Raw genomic sequence first — 26,199 nt, 5'->3', positions numbered from 1 at the left:
CTCCCCGATGAACTCTTACGCAGAAAGCTGCTCCCCCTGTCCCCCCACTGCCCACTACCCACCCAGGACCTGACTGCACGTGGCAGTTTCCTACACCCCTCCTCTCCTTCTGCAAACAGCCAAGCTCTTAGGGCAAACGGCCCAAATCTGTTTGGGCTTGAACTCCCACGGGGGACAGCGTTAGTGAAGACAGAGTTGGGTCCTGGCAAACACTCCTTCCTGTACCCATCGGCCCACTATGTCAGTAGCTGGCAGAGGGCCCAGCAGATGACTTCTGGGGTAACAGGAGGGTAAGAAGGAAAGGAGCAATTACTGAATTTGCTGGGTTTCACTCCAGCTGGAGAACTGGGAAGAAGGGTGTCAGAGGGAGGGGAGAAATCAAAGAGTCTCTTGGTGGATAATCAAGTAGCTCCTCTCATACTTGCTGAACTGCCTAAAACAAGAGCAGTGCAGCCAGAGGACAAGTGGATAAGGAGCCCCTGGTTCAGACTGGATCGTGTCTCTCCAGCTGGAACGGAGAATGAGGTCTGTTATCAATCCAGTTGCAGGTCAGGCCAAAGCAAGATGACGGGCACCCATCTGGGATGCAGCAGCAAAGAACAAGAGTGGCTGGCTGCAGAGTCACAAATTCAGTCACTCAGCGGTCTTTTCTGAACGTAAATGAAGTAAATGCAGGCACCTCCCTGGAAGCATATCTGAATTATGAGAAAACTGGACAAACCCAGCCTGCCCTCCCCTAGGACCAGTGAGATCAGAGCCAGCACTCTGGATGCAGACACCAGACTTGCCAAGGAGATCTGGGTGCCAAGTCCGTGACCCAGTGCAATGAAGGGGATGGAGAACAGGGAGGCCAAAGGCATGCTTGATCTGTCAATGAAGGACAGGTCTGAGACCCGACCTGCACTGACTAATCCCAAGCCCTCCAGCTCAGCCAAGACACAGAGTCTGCTGCATGTGCCATGAGCCCGAACCTACTCACGTCCACCAGCTACAGCCAGGTTATAGCTGTGCCAAAGCCACCTCAGCGGATGGAGGGCAGGGCAGTTGGGGAATCTGGCAAGCTTAAGCCTTCTCCTCTTGAGGGACAGATACAAGTTACGGATCAAGAACTGCAGCATCTTGTTCTTTCACATTCCAAACTGAAGGACATTATAAAACAAGGCTGTCTCCCCCTCCAGCCCACTGCTTTTTCAAGGATCACGTAGATGTCTGTAACGAAGCATTCAAGGCCTTTATCATCAAACCCATACACCTGAAGTTTGGTGCTGAAGTACTCTTTAGGCACTTAAACAAATGGCTCAATTATCAAAAGCACTTAGCATCGTAGCAGCCTCCATGTGTGAAGGTTCCCCACATTTTACATAAGAAAAAATAAAAATAAGGGATAATTCAGCACTCAGGTAGGAGCCTGTTTGAAAAATCTTGGGTCAGAGCTTACTGATTACTAGGAGCATTCATCCAAGAAACACCCCACCTTTGGCAATAACATTTTGCCTCAAAGACTTTCTCCTGAAGCCTGAAGTGGACAGAGACCAGGGTAGGAAGTGCAGACAAAAAAATGTTTCTGTAGGTGGTTAAGTAGCTGCCAAATCCATCCCCAAAACAGCTGCATTTCAGCACACAAACCTTGTTGTGGGAAAGGGAGGCTGGTAGGCATATAATTTGAGAAGAAATAAAACAAAAACAGTCACCCTTTACGGGAAATAAGTGTTTAAAAAACTTTGGAGAAGCCCTCTCAGGACCCATCTGCAGACAGCAGGGGAGTAACCTTGCTTCCATGCCAAGGAATAGTCTGACAAGACCTTGCAAAAATAGCAACATTTTGCCCTTCAGCCGAACCTCACAAGTGCATCTCACTGCCCACACACCTCCGCAGAAAGTTAGTCACGAACACTTTGTTTAGACCAGCCAAAGTTAAGGACTGTTGAACTTCCGCATACTCACAGCCTAGCCTCCAAAGGACCAATTCATGCTTCCCTCTACGCATTATAGGCAGAGTTTGGATAATTTCAAAGTCTAAGTGCTGACTGTGGGCCAGGACCTTGACTCCTGCTTGGTGTACGGGTAATCTTCAAGTGGTAGAAATCTGCCATCCGCAGAATTATTCCAGCTGGTCCACTTGTATTGGGAATGGGACTCGCCAGAAGGACACACAGCTGCAGCCACTCTTCTGCCAGTGGAAGATGACTCACACCTGGGAGCTACACAATCTGAACAATCCAGGAGCATTTGGTCCCAGTGCTATGGGAGCAAGAGGCACTTTGCCTTACTCTAACAGGTAACTGTGTTTATGCTGTGCCTCAATAGGAATCTTGACTGCTGCCTGGAAATAAAATAAAATACATTTTAAAAAGCCCAAACAGAACATACTAAATATGTAATCTGGATCAGCAAACCACAGGCATCAACAGCATCAAGAGTTTCTGTCCTGCTCCTTCTTTTGTCCAACACACCAAGAACTAAGCTAACCCTGCTCTGTAAGCAGCTGCCAGAGTGGCTGTAGGCACATTTCATCCTACCCACCTCCTGTTTACAATGCTGGTTCCAGCAGCCTCTCCTGGTGTGCTGGCAATGTGTTAACTCAGCCACTGCGCTGGGTACTGGGATGCAGTATGCTTTGCAAGGTGCACTGCCGCCAGCCTGCAAGCACAGCCAAAAGCCTTTCTGTCTGGGAAGAATAGTCTGGTCTAGAAGGAAAACAGACACGGCCAGTGACCAACTCCAGGTACCTACTACAGCAGCGACTGCTGCTGAGTTCAACTAGTTGTCAGCAGACAAGCAATTCCTCCAGCTTCCTCAGGCCTGGTACACTTGTTCTCAGGTAGCCTTCCAGGAGAACTCTCCCTGTTCTACTTCATTGTCATAGGACTGAAAACCCTCTGAGAACAGATTTTCCTTGTGATATGGCAGCATCTTTTAGGGGCGAGGTGTGGAAGAGGCACAACAGTCTAGATCTGTTAGGGGAGAGAGCAGGCAGCAGTTCTGAGCGCTGAGGAGTGAGAGGTCAGAGTTACTGAGAACTGTGTGAGGAAAGCTAAAAACAATCTAAAAAAAAAAAAGTTAAGAAGCCCTTTCCATCTGATGCAACTTGGTACATAGGTAAAAGGTAAGTCACCTTTTGGAATTGGTCCTAATGAAACGTTACTTGTTTTTCCAAAACAAGACACAGTAACTTTTCTCCTAAATGGTTTCTCCCAGGCAGAACAGAGGTGGGGAAGGACGGAAGCATGCATGCACGCACACATATGCACCCCTTTTGCTCCATGGCCAAACCTTAGCCACCCATCTTTTTTTTCCAAGGAAATCTCCTCCCAGTGTCCTATTTGCAGAAGTGTTGCTCAAGAAGTTGAGTAAAACTACAACAAGCAGGGGAAGAGGATACAGCTATAACTGGAAAACAGGAGAGCCAATGATTTCTTCCCTCCCCTCCCTGTACCACTGCCTCTCCTGCTCAGAAACTTGACCCGTTATTAAAGGAAAAGTCCATTTCCCGTCTCTCCCCTGTAAACCCCCTTTGGTGCTGGCTGTGCAGTGCTTTCTTTTGATAAAGGCACCTTTGGAAAGCACTGATGGCCCAAAGCACAATGCCCTGATGCCTCATATTTACACCTGAGATTAGCCCTGTTGCATTTCTCCTGCCCCCAGCCCCAGAACTACCCCCTGGGCTACAGCAACAGCATGGAGAGAGTAGGTGCCACACAAGGCTTCCCACAAGTGGCTGTGTGAACACACACACATCTTATTGTGCCACATGCAGGCACCCGTGTGCTGCCCTTGTGCCTTCCACATCACACTGAATACTTTGCCATGTCACTCTTATCAAAGACAACTTTGGTTGCAAAGTAAATGGCTACCAGGCCAAAGCCGGCAGCTGACACCATGTAGGCAGTCACTGACTGCGTAAACTGGACGATGGACCCCATCAAGAGGGAGGGGACAACCTGAGAGAGGAGGAAAGCACTGTCCAAAATAGCCAGGTCCAGGCAGATCCCTCGGCCAGGAGCCACCGAGTCCGGTTCTCCCACCATCATCATGAGTGAGACGTCGCAGGAGGAGCTGACGCACAGAGCCGAGCCGGCGGCTGGAGGAGAGGAGGAGGAAGAGGAAGAAGAGAAGAGGCTTCCAGCATGTCCATTTTGGTAAGGCAGCTTCTGGCTGGAAAGGTGGCCTTTAGAGAAGGCTGATTTCTTGTCCAATCGAGCTGCGTCTTCCTCCTCTTTGCTCTTATATTTATGCAAAAATACCTAGGGGAAAGAAGGAGGGCACATGAAGAATGAGTAGGTAGGGTGGAGCCCAACAAGTAAGGTGGGGGGCAGAGGGGGCCCTGTTTTTTGTGCAAGAGAGCAAAACCACTCTGTGCTTTGTGTGCATTGGGTCAGGCTGTTAGAGGTGGGGAGTGCCTGCAGTGAGCTTGGCCCACGTGAGGTGGCCTCCAGGAGCCAGCCTGGCTTTTCCCAACTGGCACAGGATTCAAAGCAACCCTGACTCACCGGAGGAATCTGGCCAAGTGGTGCCTTTGTTGTGTTGAAGCTCTGGGGCTCAGCAGAGTGCTGCAGCCCAAAACCAGCTCAGGCTCTGCACTTGGGGACATTTTGCACTGAGCCATGTGTTGTCACCTCCTCAGTGGGTGCCAAGGGAATCCGGGCACCAACTACAGCTCACCCCGTCCTGAAATCAGCTGATGTACACTTGCAGGACAGGAGTGAAGGGCGAGAGCCCACTTTGGACATATCGCAGAGCCGGTGCACTCCAGTGCAAACAGAAGTGTTTATAAAGTGGCTGACTAGGAACCCAAAACCTTCCTGCAGAAGAGCCCAAAGGGCAGACGAACAGTTCAGAGCCCCGGATGCATGGCCACTTCTTAGTAAAGTGACACCAGCTGAGATGGCACAGTGCTGGGAACTCAGGAAAGAGCTCTTTTCTCAGCTCTGCCACAGACCATGCATGCATGACCTCAGCTGAGTTGCTTCATCTGCCCGACTCCTCATTTAGGGTAGAAAAGGGGGGTGGGAGGAAGAAAAATCTTCTTCTTCTCACCCTTTTCTGCCTCGCTCTACTCAAGCTGTGAGATCTCTGGGGCACAGCTCACTCCAGCAGTATTCACACAGAGTATTTGGATCAAAAAGCTCTCCACGTTAACACCAACAAATAATGGGCAGTCATGTGCAGACAGTGAAAATGCTGCAGAGCTCCAGCTTTAAAACTCCAGGGCATTTGCAATTATGCACAACCACTGGTCTGCATGGGGTAGAGCAGATAACGAAGAACATGTTAATCCATTATCCGCATGGTGAGATCGAACAAACAAAGAAAATAAAAAGGAAAAAATAGCACCTCTTCGAGAGCAGAGAGCACTGTACCCAGCTGCAGGGCTCAGAGGGGCTTGCCTGAACTACCCGTCCTTTTGCAGGAGGGACCCGGACACAGATCAACAGGAGGGAACTGCTGGTGCAGAAGTGTGGGCACTCCTGCTCTGTTGCAGGCCATCCCAAAGCTTTCAGCAGTCTTGGCACCCACCCAGCTACACCCAGCCCTGCCCTAGCGTATGTCAGCACCAGCCAGTCTCTGTTCATGCTGCCCCAGGCCATGGCTGCAGATCTGTAGCACAAACAGTTTCAGATTCAATCGGAGAAGAGAAACCAGATGAGAATTTCACTAAATAGAAATCATCTTCCAAAAGCTCTACCTGGGGTCTTGCTCAGCTGCTCACTATACCCTTCAGCTCTTCAATTCTGCCTAGGCTCATGAATTTATGCTTAAACGCATCAGTCCAGGACCGTCACTTATCTTATGTGGAGCTTAAAAATCCCCCCACATGCCTGCTATTGCCATCAGACTTCAAAGCAACTCAAAACCCAGCACAGAAGGGGCATTGTGTGAGCCAAACTAGGATGTACCCACAGTTCCAGCCCTTCATATTTGACACTGATGTTCCTAGAAGCCTGCTCAGCTGCCCTGAAGGCCCATGCCACATTTTCTTGGTTTCTATACTGATCCAGGCTAAGACTTCAGAGATACAAGTTCTGGCAGGAGTGTTTGAATACCTAGTATGGAGAATTAATTTAAATCTAGGGAAAATTACTTAAACACATACTCACAGGAATGAGCTTAGTGAGAACTTACACTTTAAAATCACCCCTTGTAACACAGGATACAACCACAGGAGTCACTGGTGCCTCAATCAACAGCTTTCACCTCCCTCTACAGCTGATGGGGAGTGGTGGGAATGAGGAACCTAGCTCTCCCTAATCTTCTGCAGAAGGCGTGAATGCATCCCACCTCTACCAAGCTCGCAGGCGCTGTTAGAACATGCAGATCTTTTTCTCCTGTTCTAGGCAAGGTTTAGTGGCCATGCGAAGATGAGAGGGCATGCAGGAGAACAGAGCGACTTACACAGCCTGTGCAAAGCAAGGAGCTCCAGTTGAGGTGGCCTTGCAGGCTTTTGCCAAGGATCCCTCACAGGGTGGAAGCAACAGCCACTTTGGATGCCCCTTCTGCTGATTCGCTTCGGGAGGAGTGTTTAAAGTTAAAAAAAAAAGTGAAAAAAGAGAGGGAAGAGAGGAAGCAGGAACGAGGGAACGCAAACAAAAATGATGACAGATTTCAACAGAAGAAAACAGAAATGGGGAAGATGGAGAATTTTCTGCAAAAGGCATTTTAGGGACTACTTCTTGTGGGGTCTCCCTGCAGCCTGCTGCAAAGTAGTTGGTAAAGGAAGGAGGAACTTTCAAGTTAGGGCAGCAGAGAGACCAAACCCAGCTATACCCCACACCCCATTGTACTAAGAGTGTTTCCCCATCAAGCCTTTGGCAAACAGTTGGGCATGTGGCCTTCACATTCCCAGCCTGTGGAGTTTGGTTTTCATTCTGTTGATATTATGTCCATGGGAGATCCCAGCCAAACTGAAGTTTTTGCAAAGCAGAACACTCCCTCGTACCCCTGTTTTGACAGGGTGCCTGGTGCAAATTGGGATGGGTTGGTCAGAAGTATTTGTTCAATGTGAACATGTGGATGCCTGTGGTAAAAACTCCTACTTATTTCACTGCACAGTGAACCGCCTGCCATTCGGATGAAAGAGCTGCTCTCAAACCACAAATTAATTTTGCATTTGCAGCACAAGAGAAACTCCTATTAATCCAGTGTGCAACTCAGGAACCTCCTAGGACTTCTCCACAAAGATAACATCTGTGGGACAGGATTACTAGCTTTTGTGTTGGTGTCAAAAGTTTCACAACGTTTATTTTTCTTGGAGCTAGGGGAATAGGAAGAACCTCCGTTTTCATTTTACTGATCTTCATGCTATGGACAAAAATTGGAAAGCAGGACCTCTAAAGGGCTGAAAATTCTTGAGTTTTATAGCACCTCAGGTTGGTAGTGCTGCAGATGTGACTTGGTTGCAGAATGCTCACAGGTACAACTAAGCTGCACCAGTTTCCCTAAAAATACGCAGAACACAGAGGAACATAGGACATCCCTTTTGATACACCAGTCCTACCTGATTTCTCCCATCTTACCCACCTCCCCTTTTTAAAATTGCATAATCCTTGTCGTGAGCAGGGGATGCCTAAGGAAGGAGATGCTAAACTCAGATGAATCTGCAGAGAAGACACAGCCTGGAGACAAGAGGCACATGGGGAAAACCTTTGCACACAGGCATGTGTTTCTCTTCCATGGGCTGAACTGACTGTACCAGCTACAAGTGGCAAAAGAGGCTGCCCAAGCTGTCCTCACAGCTACCTGGCACACTGCCCTCTGGAGAAGATCCCTACCTGTTTTTCATGATGATACAGTGATGCCAGTGTGTATGGCAGGATCTGGAGTGCAGAGAAGGTGAAGCCCGTCAGAGCAGCTGAGATGGTAACAACGATGACACTGCGGGAAAGGCACATGACGAAGGCAGCCACAGGGAAGAACACCACACTGGCCAGGTAGACCGCCCGCGTCCCAAACTGCTTCACCATCCGGTCCATGATTGTCGAAAAGAAGATGGATGTGACGCATTGCAGGAAGAGGCCCAAACTACCCATCCGGACACCTGCAGGTAAGCAGAGGTGGTGACAGACACTGCCCTGACTGCGGCCAGGCTTCACACAGCCAAACACCTTTGGGCCTCTTTCCCTCTCGTTCGGTGCCCAACTCAGTACAGTCCACGCAGAGTGTGGCACAGCTGCAAACAGCCCTGACAACCACATAGCTGGGTCAGGAAGCAGAGCAGCATCACCTAACATATCCCAGGGTTGCACCAGCCAGACTGCAGCACCCATCCTCCACCAGCAGCGAGTATTTCCTACACATGCTCCTGGGCACCCCAGTCTAACCAGAGGGGCAATGGGAGATAGGAACCCAAATGCCATTCTTGTCTTTGGAAGTCATTGTTTGCACCTTCCTACTCTTGATCCAGGATCTGTCACCTGCTCATGAACCAGGATCTGTTGTTACCTGATGCCAAAACCAGCAACAGAACAAAAGGAACAAGGAATTGTGTTTAAGCCAAGGTAAAGTACACAACATCCACTAAACGACTGCAGTATCCGGTAGCAATCTGGACCTTACCCTTTGCAAAGATCTATCAGATTTCAGGGAATTAAAACCATTAACTCTTTGAAGCAAGGATCATTACTCAACACGTTTCTATGACAGCTAGCACAATGGAGTCCTGACCTACTGGAAGCTATACAGCGCAAGTGTTAAATAATAATTAAGCTCCCTCTAAGTTAAACAGACACTCAGCACAAAGAGGCAGTGTACTGCAGAGCTCACGGAGGCAGTGAGTGGAAAACTCAGAGGGGAAGATATACAGCTGGAGGAGGAGGGCCAGGGAGGTGCCTCCAAGAATAAAAGACTTAGATCAGGGAGAGGAAAAGAAGGGATGGGCAGCGAGTCAAGACTCTGGCACAACACAGCAGGCAACAACAGTAAGCAGGTAACGTGCTGCAGTGAGCACTATCCCATGATGTAGATGTGGCAGCTACTGACGGCAGTGGTGAGCACTATCAGAAAGCGCTGGAGAGAGGGGTGAGAACTGGGGAAGCTGCTCGAGGGCTCCCCAGATACAGATGTGAGATAGGAATCTTACAGTAGCATGAAATGAAGACGCAGCAAAGCCCACCTCACTGCTACTGAGCATGTCCTGGCTTTCCAACCCCTGCTCTCCAAGAGATGGGGAGCACCATCACCCCTCATTTAAAAAGGAGAGAAGAGCAGTGAAAGGACCTGGCAGCAGCAACCACAGCCTGCAGACAGAGCCGGATACGTCCTGTTCAGCATGCAACCTGCCAGACCGTTCTGCCACTTAACAATTCAGCCCCAGGCCAGGGCTGCGCTGCCAGATCTAGTTCAGTGCTGGGTAGCTCGGAGGACAAAGAGGCGTTTCCCTCTTTGGTCCACTGTGCAATGCTCTGGGGGCCACGGAGGAATGTTTTTTCCTGACCCATCTGGAGAAAGTCTAGTTTCCTGTAACCTTTTTTTGCATTACTAGCAGAGCTGAGCCCATTCCTAGCTCCCACTAAATGCTCCTGTCCTAGGGAACAGGTGCTGCAGCCTCAGAGCAGCTGGTTCACTCCTCACCTTCATCGTAGTGGCGTCTGGCATCTGTGCCTGGCTTGGCTCTGGGGACACCGTGGTACAGTCCTTCCCCAACAAAGTCTGTGTAGAACAGCATGAAAGTCATGAGTGCCATCCAGCTGCAGAGCTCGGCTACGAACAGGCGCCGGATGACCTTGGGGATGCGGCAGTAGAGGCTGTGAAGCCGTGGCACCAGCGTGCAGAGGTTTCTCAGGGCCTGCATCATGTGCCTGGCCTGCAGGAGACACGAGCTCCTGGAGAGCTGGCAAGAGCAGCAGGCAGGAGGTGAGGGCTTAGGGGGAACGTCCTTCAGCGCTGGGCCATCTAGAACATCTGCCTGGGTGGCTGCCTCCTCTGTCACAAAGAGCGTGGCCAGCACACAGCCAAGGAAAATGACAGCAAGGAGGCTGAAGAGGCATGTCTCCTGCCCTCCCAGGTATGGGGCCAGAAAGCTTCCACCCCAGTCAATGGCTGGAAGCAGGTAGCCAATGCAGCCCCCCAAGCTGATCATGAAGGCATACAAGGAGAAGGCCTGGCGGCAGTTGTCTGGCTCCTGGAAGAGGTCTGAGAGCAGGGCCTCCAGCGGAGTGAAGCAGACCTGGCCGCAGAAATCCAGTAGCCCGACGCCCAGGATGAGGAAGGCAATCTCCAGCGGGCGAGTGTTGAGGGCAAACAGGCTGGCCAGGCTGCTGGCATGCGGGATCACGAAGAGGCTCAGCAGGACTCCCAGGCAAAGCATCCAGATGAAAGGTCGCCTTCGGCCATAGCTGCTGTGCCAGTGGTCGCTGGCAGATCCGATCAGTGGGACAAAAACCAAGCCAAGGACAGGTCCTATCCCTGGAAAAGAGAAGAGGTGGTGTTAGGGGGACAGATCCGGAGGACACTGGTCTGCGTGCACTGTAACAAAAGCGTGGGATGTTTCAGGAACTCAGTAAACTTCACTGGGTCACAACCCTCTCCTCCAAACACAAGGCTGCCCTTGATAACAGCAGCCCTGCAACCACGCTGCAGAGACAAGCCTCCATGCCCTTATTTGCCCCTGCCCTCCAGACTTGAAGGGGAAACAAGCACCTCAAAGATGAGAAAAAAACTGCCTACCCAAAACCATGGTCATGAACTTCTCCTCCACACCCACTTCCAGCAGCAACGGAGGCACATAGGTTATCCCTGCAGCCAGGCAGACCTCCAGGCCGAACGTCAGGGAGTTGACCAGCAGGAGCTGGGTCTTGCGGTTGTGGAAAAGCATGCTGACCCAGGCTCTCTGAGCCATGCTGCCCCGACACCCCTTACTGACAGAGGGCTGTGTCGCTCCGGCACTCCCAGGGATGCCCCACAGGCAAGGTCTGGAGCTTCCCTTCCTGGTCTGCTGGACAGATGCTGCCTCCCATTTTTGGCAACAGTGAATGAGCCGTCTTTTCCTCTTCCTCTTATTGCAAGATGTGGCCCCAGCAATGTTGAGTCCGGGCGTGGGCAGGCAGGGATCCCACTCCAGGCTTCCCCTTCTGCTCACATGCTGTGGTCTGAGAGAAGAGAGAGCTTGTTAGGCACAGCGGGGACCAGGGCAGGGGAAAGGGCTAAAACCAGGTACCACACAGACACGTCATCGCTGAGAGAGACACCCTCCATCCCAACAGGCTTGCAGGCACGGGAGGATAAAGAGAGGACATCTGGGAGAGCGGCAGAGTTAAAAGACACGAACTACATTGGTGCCAGGTTTCTCTCCAAGAGCTTGTGACAGGTGAGACAGGCACCTGTCAGACATGGTTTGGGAAAATCCAATCCTGCCTTCAGGCTAAGGGAGGTCTAACGACCTCTCAGTGTCCTGTCCAGCCTCATCTTATAGATGGGCAGTTGTAGCAGAGACACAAAGGATTTAGGGTCCCCTCTCCCAGTGAAATCAATTAAGAGTCCCCTTCAAGGACGAGGGCTGCAGGCACTCGCCTGCAGTCACACAGGGTCATCTCTAGAGACCCACGCCACTGCCTAATGACCGGGGCATCCTCCGTGCTGCTCCACAGGCTCCCAGGGAAGCAGTTTCACCCAAATCCTGTCTCCAGCCCCTGAGACGGGGCACAGAGAACAGATGGTGCCTCCATGGAGTTTCACAAACAAACCTGACCCACTTTAGCCTCATCTAACAGTGAACGGCAATTACCTTACTCATTAGTCTGAGTCATTTATTTGCCCTGCAACGTGCTCCCTCTCTCCAGCCTTCTTCAGAGGGGAGAGGCCACCAGATCAGGACAGGGGCTAAGCAGCTAAGGCAAGAGTAAGCAGATGCCTCTCAGTAACCTATTATGAGCCCGCCACTATGTCAGTCTACAAATATAAGAAATCCTGCAAGGTTACCAGCATCCAAAGGTTACCAGTTGACCAAACTGCTGTTTTCCTAAAAGCACCTTGGGAAGATGGTCTGTAGTTATGCTGGGAAAGGTAGAATGGGTTAGCAAGAAGGGTGACATTAAGCTCCTGTACAGACATCGGTTTAGGAGTAAAACAAACTGCAGCATAATTTTCAGGATTCACATGGTCTAACTTCTCACCCTAAATGAGCCACCACTGAGTTTCTCTGTGGGGACATGGCGTAACAGGTCCCGCTGGCCTGAACGTGCTTCAGCTCATGACCCATTCCTGGACTGTGCAGTGTGCTCCCAATCTGCACAGAAGCTTCTGCCTCCTGTCCCACCACAGCGCAGCCCCCAAGTGCTTTGGGTCCTTTGGATGAAGGAGGCTGAACGGAATGTGAGACATGCAGGCGGAGGAGTTTATCTCCGCTTGCTCCCTCCCTAGCTGTGGGGAGGCTGTAACTGCGTACCTGCCTGCCTGTACACCCCCTCCATGCCAGAGCAGCTAGCTGGTACAGTTTCACTTACTTAGCTGCAGAGAGTGAACCCATCAGAAGAAATGAGGTAAAAATCCAGTTTTGCAGCCCAGTCCCCCTCTAAATTCTTTCCCTCAATTACAGGGGAGAGGAAAAGACTCCTACAGGGAACATCTCCAGGCCAACATTCACCTCCCTCCTCAGCACGCTGAGGCAACCAGTGCTGGAGGCCATGCTTGGCAGAGCAGGTCAGACCTCGCAGAGCTGGAACGGCTGCTTGTCAGAGGGCCGAGCGGGATGCAAAGTGTGTACGCAGGAGGAGCCGCTGAACCAGCAGTGTGCTGGACCATAGCCTTGCCACAGCTCCACTTGGGCAGAGATAAAACTCCATGTTATCACCAAACATAGTGCAAATTAGTGTTACCTAACTTCACAGAGCACATTTATTTGAGCTCCATCACTGCACAAGTGTTAGAAGACAGGTACAGTTGGGACAGTTTCTGCATTCTCCCTTTTCTCCTTCTTCCCCTCTTGCCATCAACCAAGCAACCCACATGGAGATGACTGGGTGAAGCTGGAAGCCTGGTGATGAGGTTTTTACCACGATGCAAGCATCGCTCTCTGCCTCTGGCTGCTGCAGAGGAGAGGCACCACTCCTGAGCTGAGGAGTTGACAGGCTGCCAATTACACACAATAAGTACTGATTATTTTCCTTCCAGGATCCCTCACCTTCCCCCTCCACAGTCACTTAGACCTCGACTGTCACAAAAGGCATCTCCTTTTAACAACTGTGAACATTTAAATGACTTGCCCAAGGTCAAATAGCAAGCTAACGGCAGAGGGGGAACAGCAACAGTTTTCCTTTAATCACTAGACATGGCTTCAAAGGAATACTCAGAGGCCCCAGATAAGCTCAGCATTACTTCAGATGCACTCTATCTGCAAGGAAGCGACTGGGGGCAGCAACCACCTTTCTTAGATGTGGGCTAGACACAGGATGTCTCAGCCTTGTTCGTTTATGATGGGTGCCCAGCTGGCTGACAGCCTTGGGATAGGAATTTAAGCTGCAGCCCTCCAGCTCCAGCAGCACAAGCCTCGGTGCTGTTAGCTAAAGGAAGCAGACTCACAAGCCAAAACTAGCTGAGCCACCATCACTCTGAGCTAGACCTGGAAGGAAGATGTAACGTCCACTGTCTGCTGTAGTCCAGGGTCTGGAGGGCTTACAGAGGGGGACTTATCCCAAGGTAAACCCCAAACGTTAAGTAGAAGATGTCTCTCACACACACACACACACGCACATGTGCACAGAGAAAAAAAAATTGGTTTCTTCCCTTTTATCGCAGTGACATCTCTAGCACTGGGGAGGAAGCAGGAATCTCTACATCTCCCCGACTGCCTGAGAATTTCAGGTTGAGGTAGAGAGGCTGAATTTCTTATCAGCAGGTAAGAGAAGATCTGTCTCTTCCCCCTTCCACACTCTCAGAGGGCTTTAACGAAAAAATAAATCCCAGTGTACCCAGAGGCAATACTCATGCACAGCCAGAGATGAGAAGTTGTCAACAGCAATCAGGTCATAGACACAGTTGCAACAGATCATGAACCCTTTTCTGTTTAAATTGCATTTTGTCCCACTACCCATCAATTACTTTTTTTTTAATTTTGTTCACAGAATACAGAGAGACGGATTGGCTTAGCTGGAAAGAAATGCTAGTGCAGACTAGGAAAATCACCTGAACCATTGATCTGTAAGGATGGGCAGAGGGATGGAAAAGGAAGATTTGGGAGGATCGCAGGAGCCAGGATGAAAGCAAGCCAGAAGCCAGGACTCACCTCCTCCATGCAGAACACTGACAGGTGATCCCTGCAGCTCTACCGAGCTGCGCTTCCCACAGCCAGCCCAGCCCGGGTACACAGCATTCAGGAAAAGCTACTTAAGTAGTTTGCAGGCAAGCAGAGGTGGAACCGAGCTGCAGGTACACACGCGGGTTTGGTTTCAGGGCCCTCCCTGCCTCCTGATAACACAGCGCGCCGGTGTGTTATTAGCACCGCAACCACACCTGCGCCCGAGCCCCTCGCATGAGGTGCTGAGCAAAGACAGGCTGCAGGCACCAGCCCTGCGAGCCCACTGCTCACAGAGTGCTTCGCCACTGCTGCCCAAACCAGCTCAGAAGGAAACTCCAGGTCTGGACTCACATCTGAACTTTACCCAAAGCCCTGTCCTGCTGTTAACATTTGTCACCTTCTCTTGCTGATCTGCTGGTACTTCACAAATAGCCAGCGGAGAGAGATTTAGTACATGGGATTATTATTTTCTTTTTAAAGACAATGAGATGTTCCCTGCTGTTTTGCAGGTAACAGTCTGGCTCTAAAGAACAGTCCCAGCAGCAAGACCAAACATTTCATTTAAACCGCTAATCTCTTGTAGGACCAGTTATCTGGCAGACTATGCAGGAGGACTAGTTTGAGCCTGGTACTCTGTAATTTTGTCCTGACATGGAAGGAGTCACTTAGGCAAACCATCTCCTAGCTGGGAGATCCTGATCTAACAGCAGCAGTTACACATCACACCCAGGTGAGCTGGCAACAGCCTGTCCAGCCCAGTGGGGTCTGGCATCTTGTGATGGGGAGACCTTTCACAGTCAGGTGGGGGGTGGCTGGTCCAAAAAGCTGCATGACAGCAGGCACTTCTTGCCCTCTGGCCTCAGTTTCCCCAAACTTCTACAACAGGGACAGCATTTGCCTTCCCGAAGGAGCACAATGCCAAGCACCTTGATGAGGATAACAGCCAGCCCCCCCAAAAAGGGGCATACCAGCCCTTCTGCGTAAGGTTTCCTGCACACAGAAGCAGAAGGGACCCACATGTGGGGCTTTTTCACAGCTGCTCACCGAGCTGTCGTGCCACGGGGACGTCATCTGCTGCTGAGCATTAAGGCTCTTCCTCTCCCTCCCCAAGGAGAAGTAAAGCATCTTTAAACCCAGGTTTCTGTTTTACGTTTAAGCTTGCAAACCAAATTTTTCCTTTCCTTTCTCAGCAGAGAAACAACAGATCAACTCTGAGAGGCTGGTTCACCTGGCAGCCAGGTAGGAGGGCGGGTCCTGGGGGCAGGAGCAAAGCAGCACACTGCCGGACAAAGGCAACCCGGAGAGGGCTCTCTGCCACCCACCTGGACAGAGGAGCCTTCTCAGCAATGGCAACCAAAGCAGAAGGGATTGCAGCTCCTGCAGTCCTGGTGTCTCCTGCCCCCTCTCTCCTCTCCTGCTTAAGCACCCAGAAGGACAGGGAGGAAGCCAGGCAGTCTGCCTCTGTGGAGTGCAACTCACCTAGCAGCACTAACATGGGGCAAGGAGAAGGGACGAAGGCAGGGAAAGCGGCTTCCGAGAGTCCATTTCTCTAAAGGCAGTGGGCCAGCAGATTGGATTCATGCATTTCCCCTACTCAGTTTGTTCCCTGCTCACGTGCTACAGAAAAAGTTTTGACAAATGTCTTCCTGTGCTCGATGTGGTACAGAGACGCAGCAAGGCCCTGCTTGAGGAAACCCACGATCTGAACTTGAGAAAAGCACCAGCAAGTGCACAGACACGCACACGGAAATAGGACTGAATTTACTGGTGGTGTCAGATGTATGGACTCATTCACACGAAGCAACACCATCGCCAATAGAAGTTCACTTCCCACTTCCTTTCTCTCAGCCAGCGCAGACGTTGCTTTGTGTGCCCTCGCTAACTGACTTTGAACCACACCTTTCGCTTTTAGAAGAAACAAACCCCGAGACACCTGAAGAAAGCAGATTACGTGCAGGGCACTGATGGACACGCACAAGAAAAGGCTGAAAGAAGTCTCTCCTCCTCCCAATCTCCTCAAATCTTTCCAACATAGGATCTTACAAGTAATTGCACCTAAACAGTGCTTTGACAGAATGAAGATTGAGGGATAGACATTTTAAAAATAAAATTTGGGTGTAGTTACGTGGCAGAGAAAAACTCATTTATTCCTCAGAAGAATCCATATCCTGCCACTTCATAATCGTTCCAGTCTCTCACATGGGTGCAGAAGGGACACGAGATGTTACTAAATGTGGTAGCACCCTCTCTGATTCATGACAGTCGTGCCCTACCCTGCAGTTCAACAAACAGCCACAGTAATGATCAGACAACAGAGAATTAGATCCACCAACTATTTGTGACCTGTCAGGGCTCTGTAATAACCTGAGCCCTGTCTTATATGGGAAAAAAATTACCCCACAAAAGCCTTTGCCTTAGCAAAGGAAAAGGAAAAGCCTTAGCTTTTTGGAGAAGCACCCGAGGCAGCTGGTAATGGCCAGTGCCGGAGGCAGGAGATGGTGCCATGCAGGGAGCTCAGGCGGGGGCTGCTCCAGTCCAGCAGTTCCCAGGTGACACGGACCCGCACCTTCCCTCCCCGCGGCACGGCAGGTTTGATGCAGAAACCGATTCCCAACGGGCAGCAGAGAGAGGGGAGGGTGAAGGGTATTGCTAGCCGTTGGGTTGCCATTCATAACGACAACGTTACATTTCCAACCTTCCAAGGGGCTCTTTATGAATGTTATTAATTCCCCGCTCCCTGGAAGCCCTTTGGAAGAAAGGGTGGGAGAGAGCACAAGAGCGAGTGCTTAGGGAAGGGCTGTTCATACAGTGCCAGATCCTTTCACAGCTATCAGTGTCCATTCACTGCAGCTGAATGTGAAATACACCATGGAGAATAGCTCTGGCAGGCTTGCGGGGGATGAAATGGAAAACTCACCTGACCTCTCCTGACCCTCTCCCCTTCCCCCTCCCCTCCCAAATCTCCTTGACCCCATTCACAGTGTGGGGAGAGGGGAGTGGTCATTAAGCAGGGATGGGAGAAGGGCGATTTATTTAGTCTTTCTGAATTAACTCTGCGTTTCCTTTGAGCTCAGGGGCTCCATTATATCGGCCTCGGCAGCTCGGCTTAGGGAAAGAGCAGCAGCGGGTGGAAATCCCCTCAGACAAGAACAAGGAAGACCCGGGTGCCCCAGCCCATTTGAAATTCCCTCCCTCACCCCACAGCGCAGTTTCCAGCAGCCCAGACACCAGGGTATATTAATCCAGGACAAATGCTAGATGCTACAGATGTGTCCAGTTACGGGAATGGGCAGGCCCCCACGACAGCTCAGAAGACCTTCCATGCAGTTTGATTCAAAGGGAGACATTTGAATTTGGCAGGACTGGAGGCTGGTTCTTTCCTGCTACGCTGCAATTGCTTCCTTGCAGCACCTACAACGTGATCATCCTGCTTTCAGGGCTATCTAAAAGCCAGAGCTTAGTTCAGGCCCTTTTGTGCTTGCTGCTCTCCTGACGCACAGACTGATTCCTGGCCCTAGAGACACATGCGCTGAGACTGAAGGCAGTTCACTACCATCCCCATTTTGTGAATTGAAAGTAAGAAGCCAAAGAGAGAAGAAGGGGCCAAGTTTTAAGCACCTGCAGCTAGCAGCTAATTTTCAGGGGGCTGCATCTCCCACTTTCCATGGGCCACTAAACCAGACCGTACCCATTCAGACGCTGAGCAAAGCTCTTGTCTCCCATAACCACCAAGACACTCACCTTCTCTGCGGATGGCTGGGGCTCACCGAGATGGAGTCTGAGATGCAGTCTCAGGCCCTGCCAGGTTCCTGCTGCCTCGACCATAGAGTGCAAGTCATTTCAGAGCTATCAGGATACATCTGCAACTGTCAGGGAGCAGAGGTGGGGCACAAACCACCCGGTGACCTTCTCTCTACCTTTGGCCTTCCTAACCTGGGAGGCTGGTTACTCCTGACAGTTAGCAGGGTTGGGCTGTTCCTGAGCCAGCCCAAGGGACTGGTTCATGTCTGCAGAAGCGTTGGGAGGCATTTGCTTCTGTTATCAGTGGTTCCTTCAGGTAAAGGTGCATCTGTGAGGGCAAGTGACTGTTGAGTGTCTTCCATGTTTTACAGTAAGCAGCAAGGGCATGTGAAACAGGTCACGGTTTGTCCCACATTCATCAAATGAATAAAGCAAAGCCACCAGAGACAGCCTATGGACAGCAAGGTCCCTATAAGATGGATGAGAACGTCAAAATATTTGTTAAGAATGGGCATTAGGACAGTACACTTTCCCAACCCGGCAGGCTAACAGTGCTGTCCTCGCTCTGCCTACCATACAGAGAGGATGCTTTCCAGGGTGGAGAAAGATCTGTCCTGCTTACCCTTCACCCTGCACATCCCTGGTACCTCACACTCCTTTCAGGAGCCGTGCCAATAGCTCTACGGACTCTTTATCCTCACCCCGCAACATGAACATCAAACAGGCAGCAGGGCAGCCCACAGGCTCCACTGGCCTCCTGTCCCACAACCTGCTTCTTCCTCCAGCAGACAAAGGAATTGCTCCTGGCAGGAGGCTTTCTCCCAGGCTTTGGCTGCCTTAGCTCCCGTGCTGGCCTGTTTGACCAGCGGAAAAGATACAGCAGCAACGAGTGGCCAGTTCCAGCCCATCCTCCTCCTCCCCTGGCCGTTACAAACAGGAACCGCCTGTCTGACTAACGAGGTCACTGACTCAGCGGAGGCCACGCTGACACTTTCGGGGCTTGCCGCGATTCTCAAAGGGACAGACATCAGCTCAGCACACACCGCGATGCCAGCGGTGTCATTAACTCTCCTGCAGTTGGCAGGCGTCATTGCCATGTTAACGCAGCGGCAGCAACAGGCTTCAGGCTGCAGGGGAGATCCTGCTGCAGTCCACGCTAGGAGGAGCGTGGCCAAGATAAGACAGGGTGCAGAGAGGATCTGGGTGCTGTGCTTTCTGCAGACAAGCAGGGACCAAGGCTGAAGAGCTTGAAACCTTGCCTTGCTGGTCTGTAGCTCTGGCCCATTTCCATCAGGGACACTGCAAAAGATGACTGCACCGGAGGGCAGAGTTCAGCGGCGATCCAACGAAGGACTGAGTGCCCCAATAAATATCCCATAGCTGAGCTCAGCTGCAGAGGGATCTTCAGACTGTGCTGAAGGAACCACAATGGGACTGTTTGTGCCTGCCACATGGTAGGACGGTCTCGCAGTGTTTTACCTGCTTAGGACTGGCATCTAATCACTAAACTTCATTAAGCACACAAAAGCCTCACACACTCCTAAACATACGCAATGCGACCAAAGCAGTGGCATTTGCAGCCTCTGCTCTCAAGAGCCTCGCTCCTTCTGGTCACCCTTTCCTGAGCTGGCGTCAGGTCTGCTATAAACAACTCAAGACCTCCAGACAAGGTTGGCTGGCTCTACATCAGAGCTACAGCTTTGTTTTGCTACTGCATGACCCAAGCTCTTGCTTTTATTCATGAGAGGAGCCCCTGTTTTGGAGCGGGAGGGGAAATGAAAGACGATCTGGTTCTGCTTTTCACTTGAGCTCATTTTTGGTGTTTAAATACTGTGCCCATCACCCTAGCATTTGGTCTGAGTCAGCCTCTCCCCCACCCCCTCTTCTTTTTTTATTATTTTTAGCAGAAGAATAAAAATGTAAATTGAAGTGGAAAGGGAAAAAAATAAGCCCCCTCCAGGTGCCCCCCTTCTCCGCAGCATGGTAACGGGCACAGATTATATCCGGCACCACATGACCAGGGCCCGTATTTATATGTCAGTGTGTAAAACCTACCCTGCTGAGCCGCCTTTTCTCTGCCTGAGGCTGGGGGCTTCTGCTACGCGTCTAGTCAAACAGGCCCACAAAGGGGATTAAGGAGAGCCCCTCAGCCCCGCAGAGTAATCCATCAAATTATCCCTTGTTGGCGTTGCTGTCCTCTTCAGAGAGGGAAAAAAAAAAAAAAAAAAAAGCCCTCCAAAGGCTTTTAAAGGCACTGAAATTACACTTGAGCCTGAAACACTCCACCCAGCTGCTGTAGCCCACAGCACAATGGGCTGGTTGTAAAGGGAATACCGGGAAGCGAGGGGCGAGGAAAAAGAGATGGACAGTGTTAAAAAGGGCAGCAGCCTCCCCATGTGTGAAACTCCAACAGGTGGCTCAGACCCCCCCACTCCCGGGACCCCGCAGCAGAGCCGGCCCCGATAACGCCAGGCTGCACCTCCCGCCCACCCGCGCTCCCCTGCGGAGGGAGGCTCTGGGATGCGTTTGCTGTGCTCGGACAGACCCACGGACACGTCCTCATCAGAGGCGAGGCTTGCAAAGGCAGAGTCTGCACCCAGCCATGGAGGAGCGCCTGACCGTCTCCTGCCGGGGATCAGGGCTGAGGTCCAGCAGTGCCCCGGACTACAGGCTGTAGCACTGTCACCCCATGCTACCTAGACAGTTGCCAGAGCCCTGCAGCCGGACAGTCCTTCAAAACCCCTGCAGAACACCTAACGCAGACAACAGGTTTGTCTAAGGCTCACAGCATCTTCACCGGTGCCCCCACAGGCAAAGCAAAGCCAAAGAAAGATCACTCACCAAAACTCTGTGAACGTCCACTTGGACATTGAATCTGTACTTACTTCCACTGCGGCTACCTAAATTGCACATGAACTTTTGTGCTGGTCATCACTGCCCTATTCTGAGGTATGAAGTCCTCTGTCCACCAGCCCTGCCTAAGCAAGCACGTGGGATTTCATAGGTTTGCATTACTGTAATCCTTCTTAGGGAGAAATGATCACTGGGAGTGAAACGGGGAAAGCAGATAGTAAAGCACTTACACCAACAAACTGGAACTGGCAAAGAGAGAGCAAACCAGTTCTGGTGGAAAGCTGTTACCGTGTACAGAGAACACATGGCTGTCCCACTGCATGCTACACAGGTCACCTTAGTACTGAAAACAGTGACACACAACTTCTTAGTTTTAATCACTAGTGCTGAGTAGAAAAAGAATAATTTCCCCATCTGTTACAGGGAAAAGATGGGAAGGCAAAAACCCTTGCTCTTTATTGTGTCCACTTTACAATGCCTGTTCACAGGGCTGGGAAAATGGGAAGTGAAGTTGGAACTTCTTCTTCCCAATGAAAGCACAAATGCTGCATAATGGGACGTCTGACTCCTCCACAAGCCAACACCGTACTTTGGCTCCTCCTGCCTCCAGCACACTGCGGCTCCAAGACAGCTCTAGGACTTCTACCCCATGATAGAACTTCATCATTTCTGGCTCTATTTAGAAAGCTGTGAGAGTCACAGGGCCAGCTGAGTCTCAGGACCAGCCTTGGGGTGGAGAAGACAGTTCTGATGTACTAGCAAAAACCAGGGGCCAGAGCAAAGGCCATGGCTGGCACTGACATGTGAGATTGCAAATCCAGACCATCAACCATGGATCCCAGGCCAGCAGCAGCCGGGAGCTCTGCAGAAACAAACTGCCAAGCCCCAGCAGGAGGGCTGAAGGGGTGTTTGTTAGCCCAAACCGTACCCCAACGGGCTGATAATAAAGTAGCAGTGAGGGATCTGATAAATTTAACCACAGCGGGAGCTGCTGCCACCTAACACTGAAATCTAACCTTCCCTCATTTTGCCAGAAGTTACATTTGCCGAGGTCTGTGCCTAGGAAAGAGGGAGGAGAGCAACCAACTAAAACTCCACACATGGCAGTCCTCGGAGAGCAACAGGCGCAGACTTATACAGTCCCTTTTGCTTAAAGTTTTGGGAGCATGACCTTGTGCTCTTCCTCAAAGGATATACTTTGAATCCTAGACACACACAGAACTAATGGGCTCTTTTGTAATCACATGGTAGTTAGTCCATTTTTTCATGGTAATTTTCTGGTCTGCAATTCCAGTTATTTGTGTCCCTGACGGAGAAGTTTGATGCTAACATATCTCTCAGCAAGCCCTTTGACCTTCGCTGGCAGGTTGGTGGGTTTCTCCCTCTCTGTTTTCTGTCTCTAAAATGAGGTCATGGCTTTGAATGAGACAAAGAGCCTTTGCAGCATGAGGAATAGCCCCAAGACAGCTGTGAGTACAGAACCCCCATCAGTCACATCAGACCCTGAGTGCCTGAGAGGCAAGCGAGCTGGGCAGCAGCCCACGGCTCTCCTGGGAACTGCTGGGTTTTACCCCTCTGCTCTGAGAAGAGATCATGCAACTGCTCATATCAGAGCCGGTGCAAGAACAGATGTGGAACAGGCAGCCACCCATGGTGGACAAATTCAAAGGGGGAGGGAACAAAGCAAAACTCTCCAAATACTTTGGACCGGGAGTTGCTGTAAGATATCGCTGTCCCCGCTGCCTGTCCCTCTGGCAGAGTGACCATTTCCACCCTGCTTGCTGGCTCTCTAGCCGCCCGTGTTTCCAGTCCACCCTCTTGGCTTCAGCAGCCAGTGGAGTTGAGTTTATGCTGATATGCCAGACTGTCAGTAAGGCACCTTCTGTCACACCAGCCATGGGCCAGCACCCTCTGCCAAAGGGACAGGCGAAGAGCACGTGTACAGGGAATAACAGGATTTCTCTAGGGTGCATTAAGGTCAAAGACCACGTATCAGAGTCCTGATCTTAGAAGAACAGCAGTTTTATGTGCCCGGGGTAGCAAAAATTGTGCACAAGCCCTGACTTCTGCCTGCAGCACACTGACTTCTCTGTGTTAACAAGGGCCCTCAGATCACTGCTGGAGCGGAGAGGCTTTTCCTTATCATGACAGACCAGTCATGAGGCCTGGGTCTGAAGACATGAGATTCTATGATTTTACTTCCGCCTGAAATTGCCTGGATAATCGCAAAGATAAGAAGCAATCAGATTTTATTTTTTAAGACAGATAAGTTTCACTGGAAGATCTTTATGGGAAACTTAAGAAGCCTTTTCCTTTCCCCGTTCTCACTATCAGTTCAATGTGTTATGGACTCCGAACGTGCAGGGATTTAACATTAAGCCGTAGCCGTTCACACAGCAGCATGGAGTATCTGGAAGGGGAGTTTTCCACTTTTGAAAAGACAAGGCTCAAAGCTGCCATTTCTATAGGAGGTGAATGGAGCAAGGCATTTCACCACCCCCCTCACTCCCCACCCCATCTCTCCTTACAAACAGGAACCTAACTTCTATTTTGAGCCCTGGAAAGAGTATCAGCCCTAAATTATTAGCCTTTTAGTAATTAAGCATGGAGGTCAAGTTCAAAGCTCCCTGGATTTTGCAGAGCACTCTGAGCAGGGGTGCTCAGGCTTTCTGTTGCGCATGGTTAGTTTCTTGCTCTGATACAGAGTACAGACTGCATCTATCATGGAGGACAGGCAGGAAAGTGGTCCAAGCACTGAAGTTACTTAGCGCTTGCTGAAAAAGTCTGCTCTAATGGCAGAGGATAAATGAAAGTTTGTGCATTTCAGACTCCGAGTAGAGGCAGGATTTCCTCTCCATGCTGGGCTCTCTCTTGCCCATGTTTACTGGAGTAAAGTTCAGTGAGCTACAATACAAATGAAGCAGAAAGATCTCTGATATTCCTGCAACATGCTTTAGGCTGCCTTGGGCAAACAGCCAGGGCACCTTGGGCAGGCACAGTGCTGGCTTTGCCCCGTGAGAGCCGGGAAAGGGCTCATCACCAGCACCATCCCGGGCCATTCTGGCTGTGCATCAGCATGTGCTAACTAGCCTCAGTCACAGTCTTCTGTTAGCAGAGGGGATAGCTAGCATTCCCTGCTCTTGCCCAAAAGGCTTATACGCTGCTATCAACACTGGCCACAGACAGTGATGAATGGGAGTATCTGGGGGCAGTACAAATGTAGACTGTGTTCACAGAAATCAAAGATGAAAGAGGCCCTGTTGAATCATCTTCCCCGGGGCTGCTGCCGGACTGCTCCCAATAACACGTTCTCCAGTGATCTGTCCAGTCTGGATGGACGGATCTCGAGCACTGAGGTTGCAAGAATTTCCCCTGAAACAATATCCATGGGCTAAGAGATTTAATAGCTGGGAAGCATCCTTCCTTCCTTCCCCCTCTGCCTGCCCCCCCCCCCCCCCCCCCCCGATTTATCCCCTGTGTAATTCCTGCGCTCTCCTTTTTATATGCATGGTCAGACCCCTCTCCAGACTACATTTAGCCACTCTCCTAAACCTAGCTTTAGTCAATTCTCATGAAAAGCCACCCTTCCAGGCCCATTAATTGCTCAGTCGGCCTTGGCTGTAGCACAGCAGCCTTTTGTTCCAGCATTGCTCCAGCTGCTCCCACCGCCCCTCGCACACAGGAGTCGTTTGTCATAAACATTCCCAAACGCACCTCTGGAGTCCAACAGCAACAGTGCCCGCACAAAGCCCTCCCCTGTCACGCCAAGAGCCAGTACCTGGTACGCACAGACTGCTGCCTTGGAAAGCCACTGTCATCTCATTGTTCCTTTGTGCTCCATCTCTTTGTATTTATGAACTGCCGCTCGCCACAGACCTACAAGGAAGCGCTCTCTGTGATCAGAACAACCCTTTATTCTGTTTGCACAGCTCTAAGCAAAGAGAGTATTTTTTCCAGAATCCAGACCAAGGCAGCGCAGCAATAACCAGTACACCACACGGGCAGGGAGAACGCTAACAGAGGACACTCAGCAACAGCAGTGTCAGCTCAGGTCTTGTAGACCACCGAAATGCTTTGGGTACCCCCTCTCCAAACAGAAGATTGCAACAGAAGTGGCACTACAGCCCTGGGCAGAGGGAAGAGAGAGCAGCATAACATCCTGGATTGGTGGCAGATGCTTCTCCAGAGGCAGAGTACAGCCCAACGTTTCCAGACAGAGCACTGCTGATGGAAAAAGCATAAAATCACCAGCAGGGAACTCACGCGCAGGTTCTAGAGTAATGGAGAGGCTTTTGGTCACTGCGCAGAGAGGACAGAGAACTGAGCGCGTACACTTACATCCACTTCAAATCTGACTGAAGAGCCAGTTCTGCCCATTGCTCCTAAATTAGAAGCAGACAATTGGGAGGAGATAGCAGAATAGCGTTAGATTTGAGGCTTGATCACCACCTCAGTTTCTTTGATGTAGCAGGTCAGATCCCAGCAGGAATCACTCCTAATGTTTGGTAAAGAAAGTGTGATCCACGGATTTTATTGCACGCACCATTTCACCAAAAGTCTTAACCCATAAATCTAAAGCAAGATTTAGATGTTATCCGCAACTATGTACACATCATTCCTGAAGTTGGCTCTAGCCTGCTCTGCAGGAACTTTAATGTTTTTTGAGTGCTGACAACTTGCATGGATTTGAGTCACTGCACTCATTATATTTGCATTTTTCTTGAAGTCCTAGCTCCTGGAGACAAACCACCATGGAGAACTTCAGCTTCCAACAAAATGAAGATGGAAAAAAAATCTGCTCCCTTGATTGAAGTGAAAAACCTTAGACCTCACAAACCAAACCCAATGCCCGCTGTTGTTTTAAGTTTCTTTTTTCAAATAAACCTCATTCTTTTGCCAGAGGCCATCCTTACACCTTCTGAGTATTCAAAACCTGGCAATTATGAGCATTCATCTGCAAGTCATCAGAAGCTGGTTCTTTCCGAAATCGACAGAGCTGTCTTCATGTGCTACTCAAACAAGATTCCCCTGGATGTAAGACAGGGCCAGCTCCTTGAGATCTGGACTAGCTGCAGTTTCTTTCAGTGCATGTACATGGAGAAAGAAAAACTGTTCAGAGCTGCAAATCAAGCACCTGCTTATTGCTGTGTGTGTTCCAGCCACCCTCCAGCACTGAGACAAAGAAGCCATTCGGACCACATTCCTACATTACATTTCTTATTTTGCCAGACAATATTCATGGGGGTCTGTTTCTCCTCTTTTGCAGGCTGACAAAATGTTAAACAAATATTTTTGAACTGCAAGAGGAACTGACATTTTAGGATATGAAAACAAGGAGGAAGGGCACAAATTTGAGGACCTCCAAGGAACAGCATGCA

At 50.5% G+C, this 26,199-nt stretch overlaps 1 protein-coding gene across 3 annotated transcripts in view; it reads right to left on the bottom strand.

Moving 5' to 3' along the window:
* Positions 1-2,696: 2,696 nt before the first annotated feature.
* Positions 2,697-26,199, bottom strand: part of SLC45A3 (solute carrier family 45 member 3) — a 45,870-nt gene continuing 22,367 nt past the window's right edge. For all 3 annotated transcript variants that reach the window (XM_075521851.1, XM_075521852.1, XM_075521853.1), the window contains 4 exons: positions 10,663-11,084; positions 9,568-10,401; positions 7,770-8,035; positions 2,697-4,244 (listed from right to left, as the gene is read on the bottom strand). In XM_075521851.1, the coding sequence (XP_075377966.1) occupies positions 3,789-4,244; positions 7,770-8,035; positions 9,568-10,401; positions 10,663-10,834 (1,728 nt within the window). In that variant the 5' untranslated portion in view covers positions 10,835-11,084 and the 3' untranslated portion in view covers positions 2,697-3,788. The remainder of the gene's footprint in view (positions 4,245-7,769; positions 8,036-9,567; positions 10,402-10,662; positions 11,085-26,199) is intronic.

The sequence above is a fragment of the Mycteria americana genome, chromosome 20 (genome assembly GCF_035582795.1).
Source record: "Mycteria americana isolate JAX WOST 10 ecotype Jacksonville Zoo and Gardens chromosome 20, USCA_MyAme_1.0, whole genome shotgun sequence".
In the NCBI taxonomy this organism is placed as follows: domain Eukaryota; kingdom Metazoa; phylum Chordata; class Aves; order Ciconiiformes; family Ciconiidae; genus Mycteria; species Mycteria americana.
This window is presented reverse-complemented; position numbering and strand designations above follow the sequence as displayed.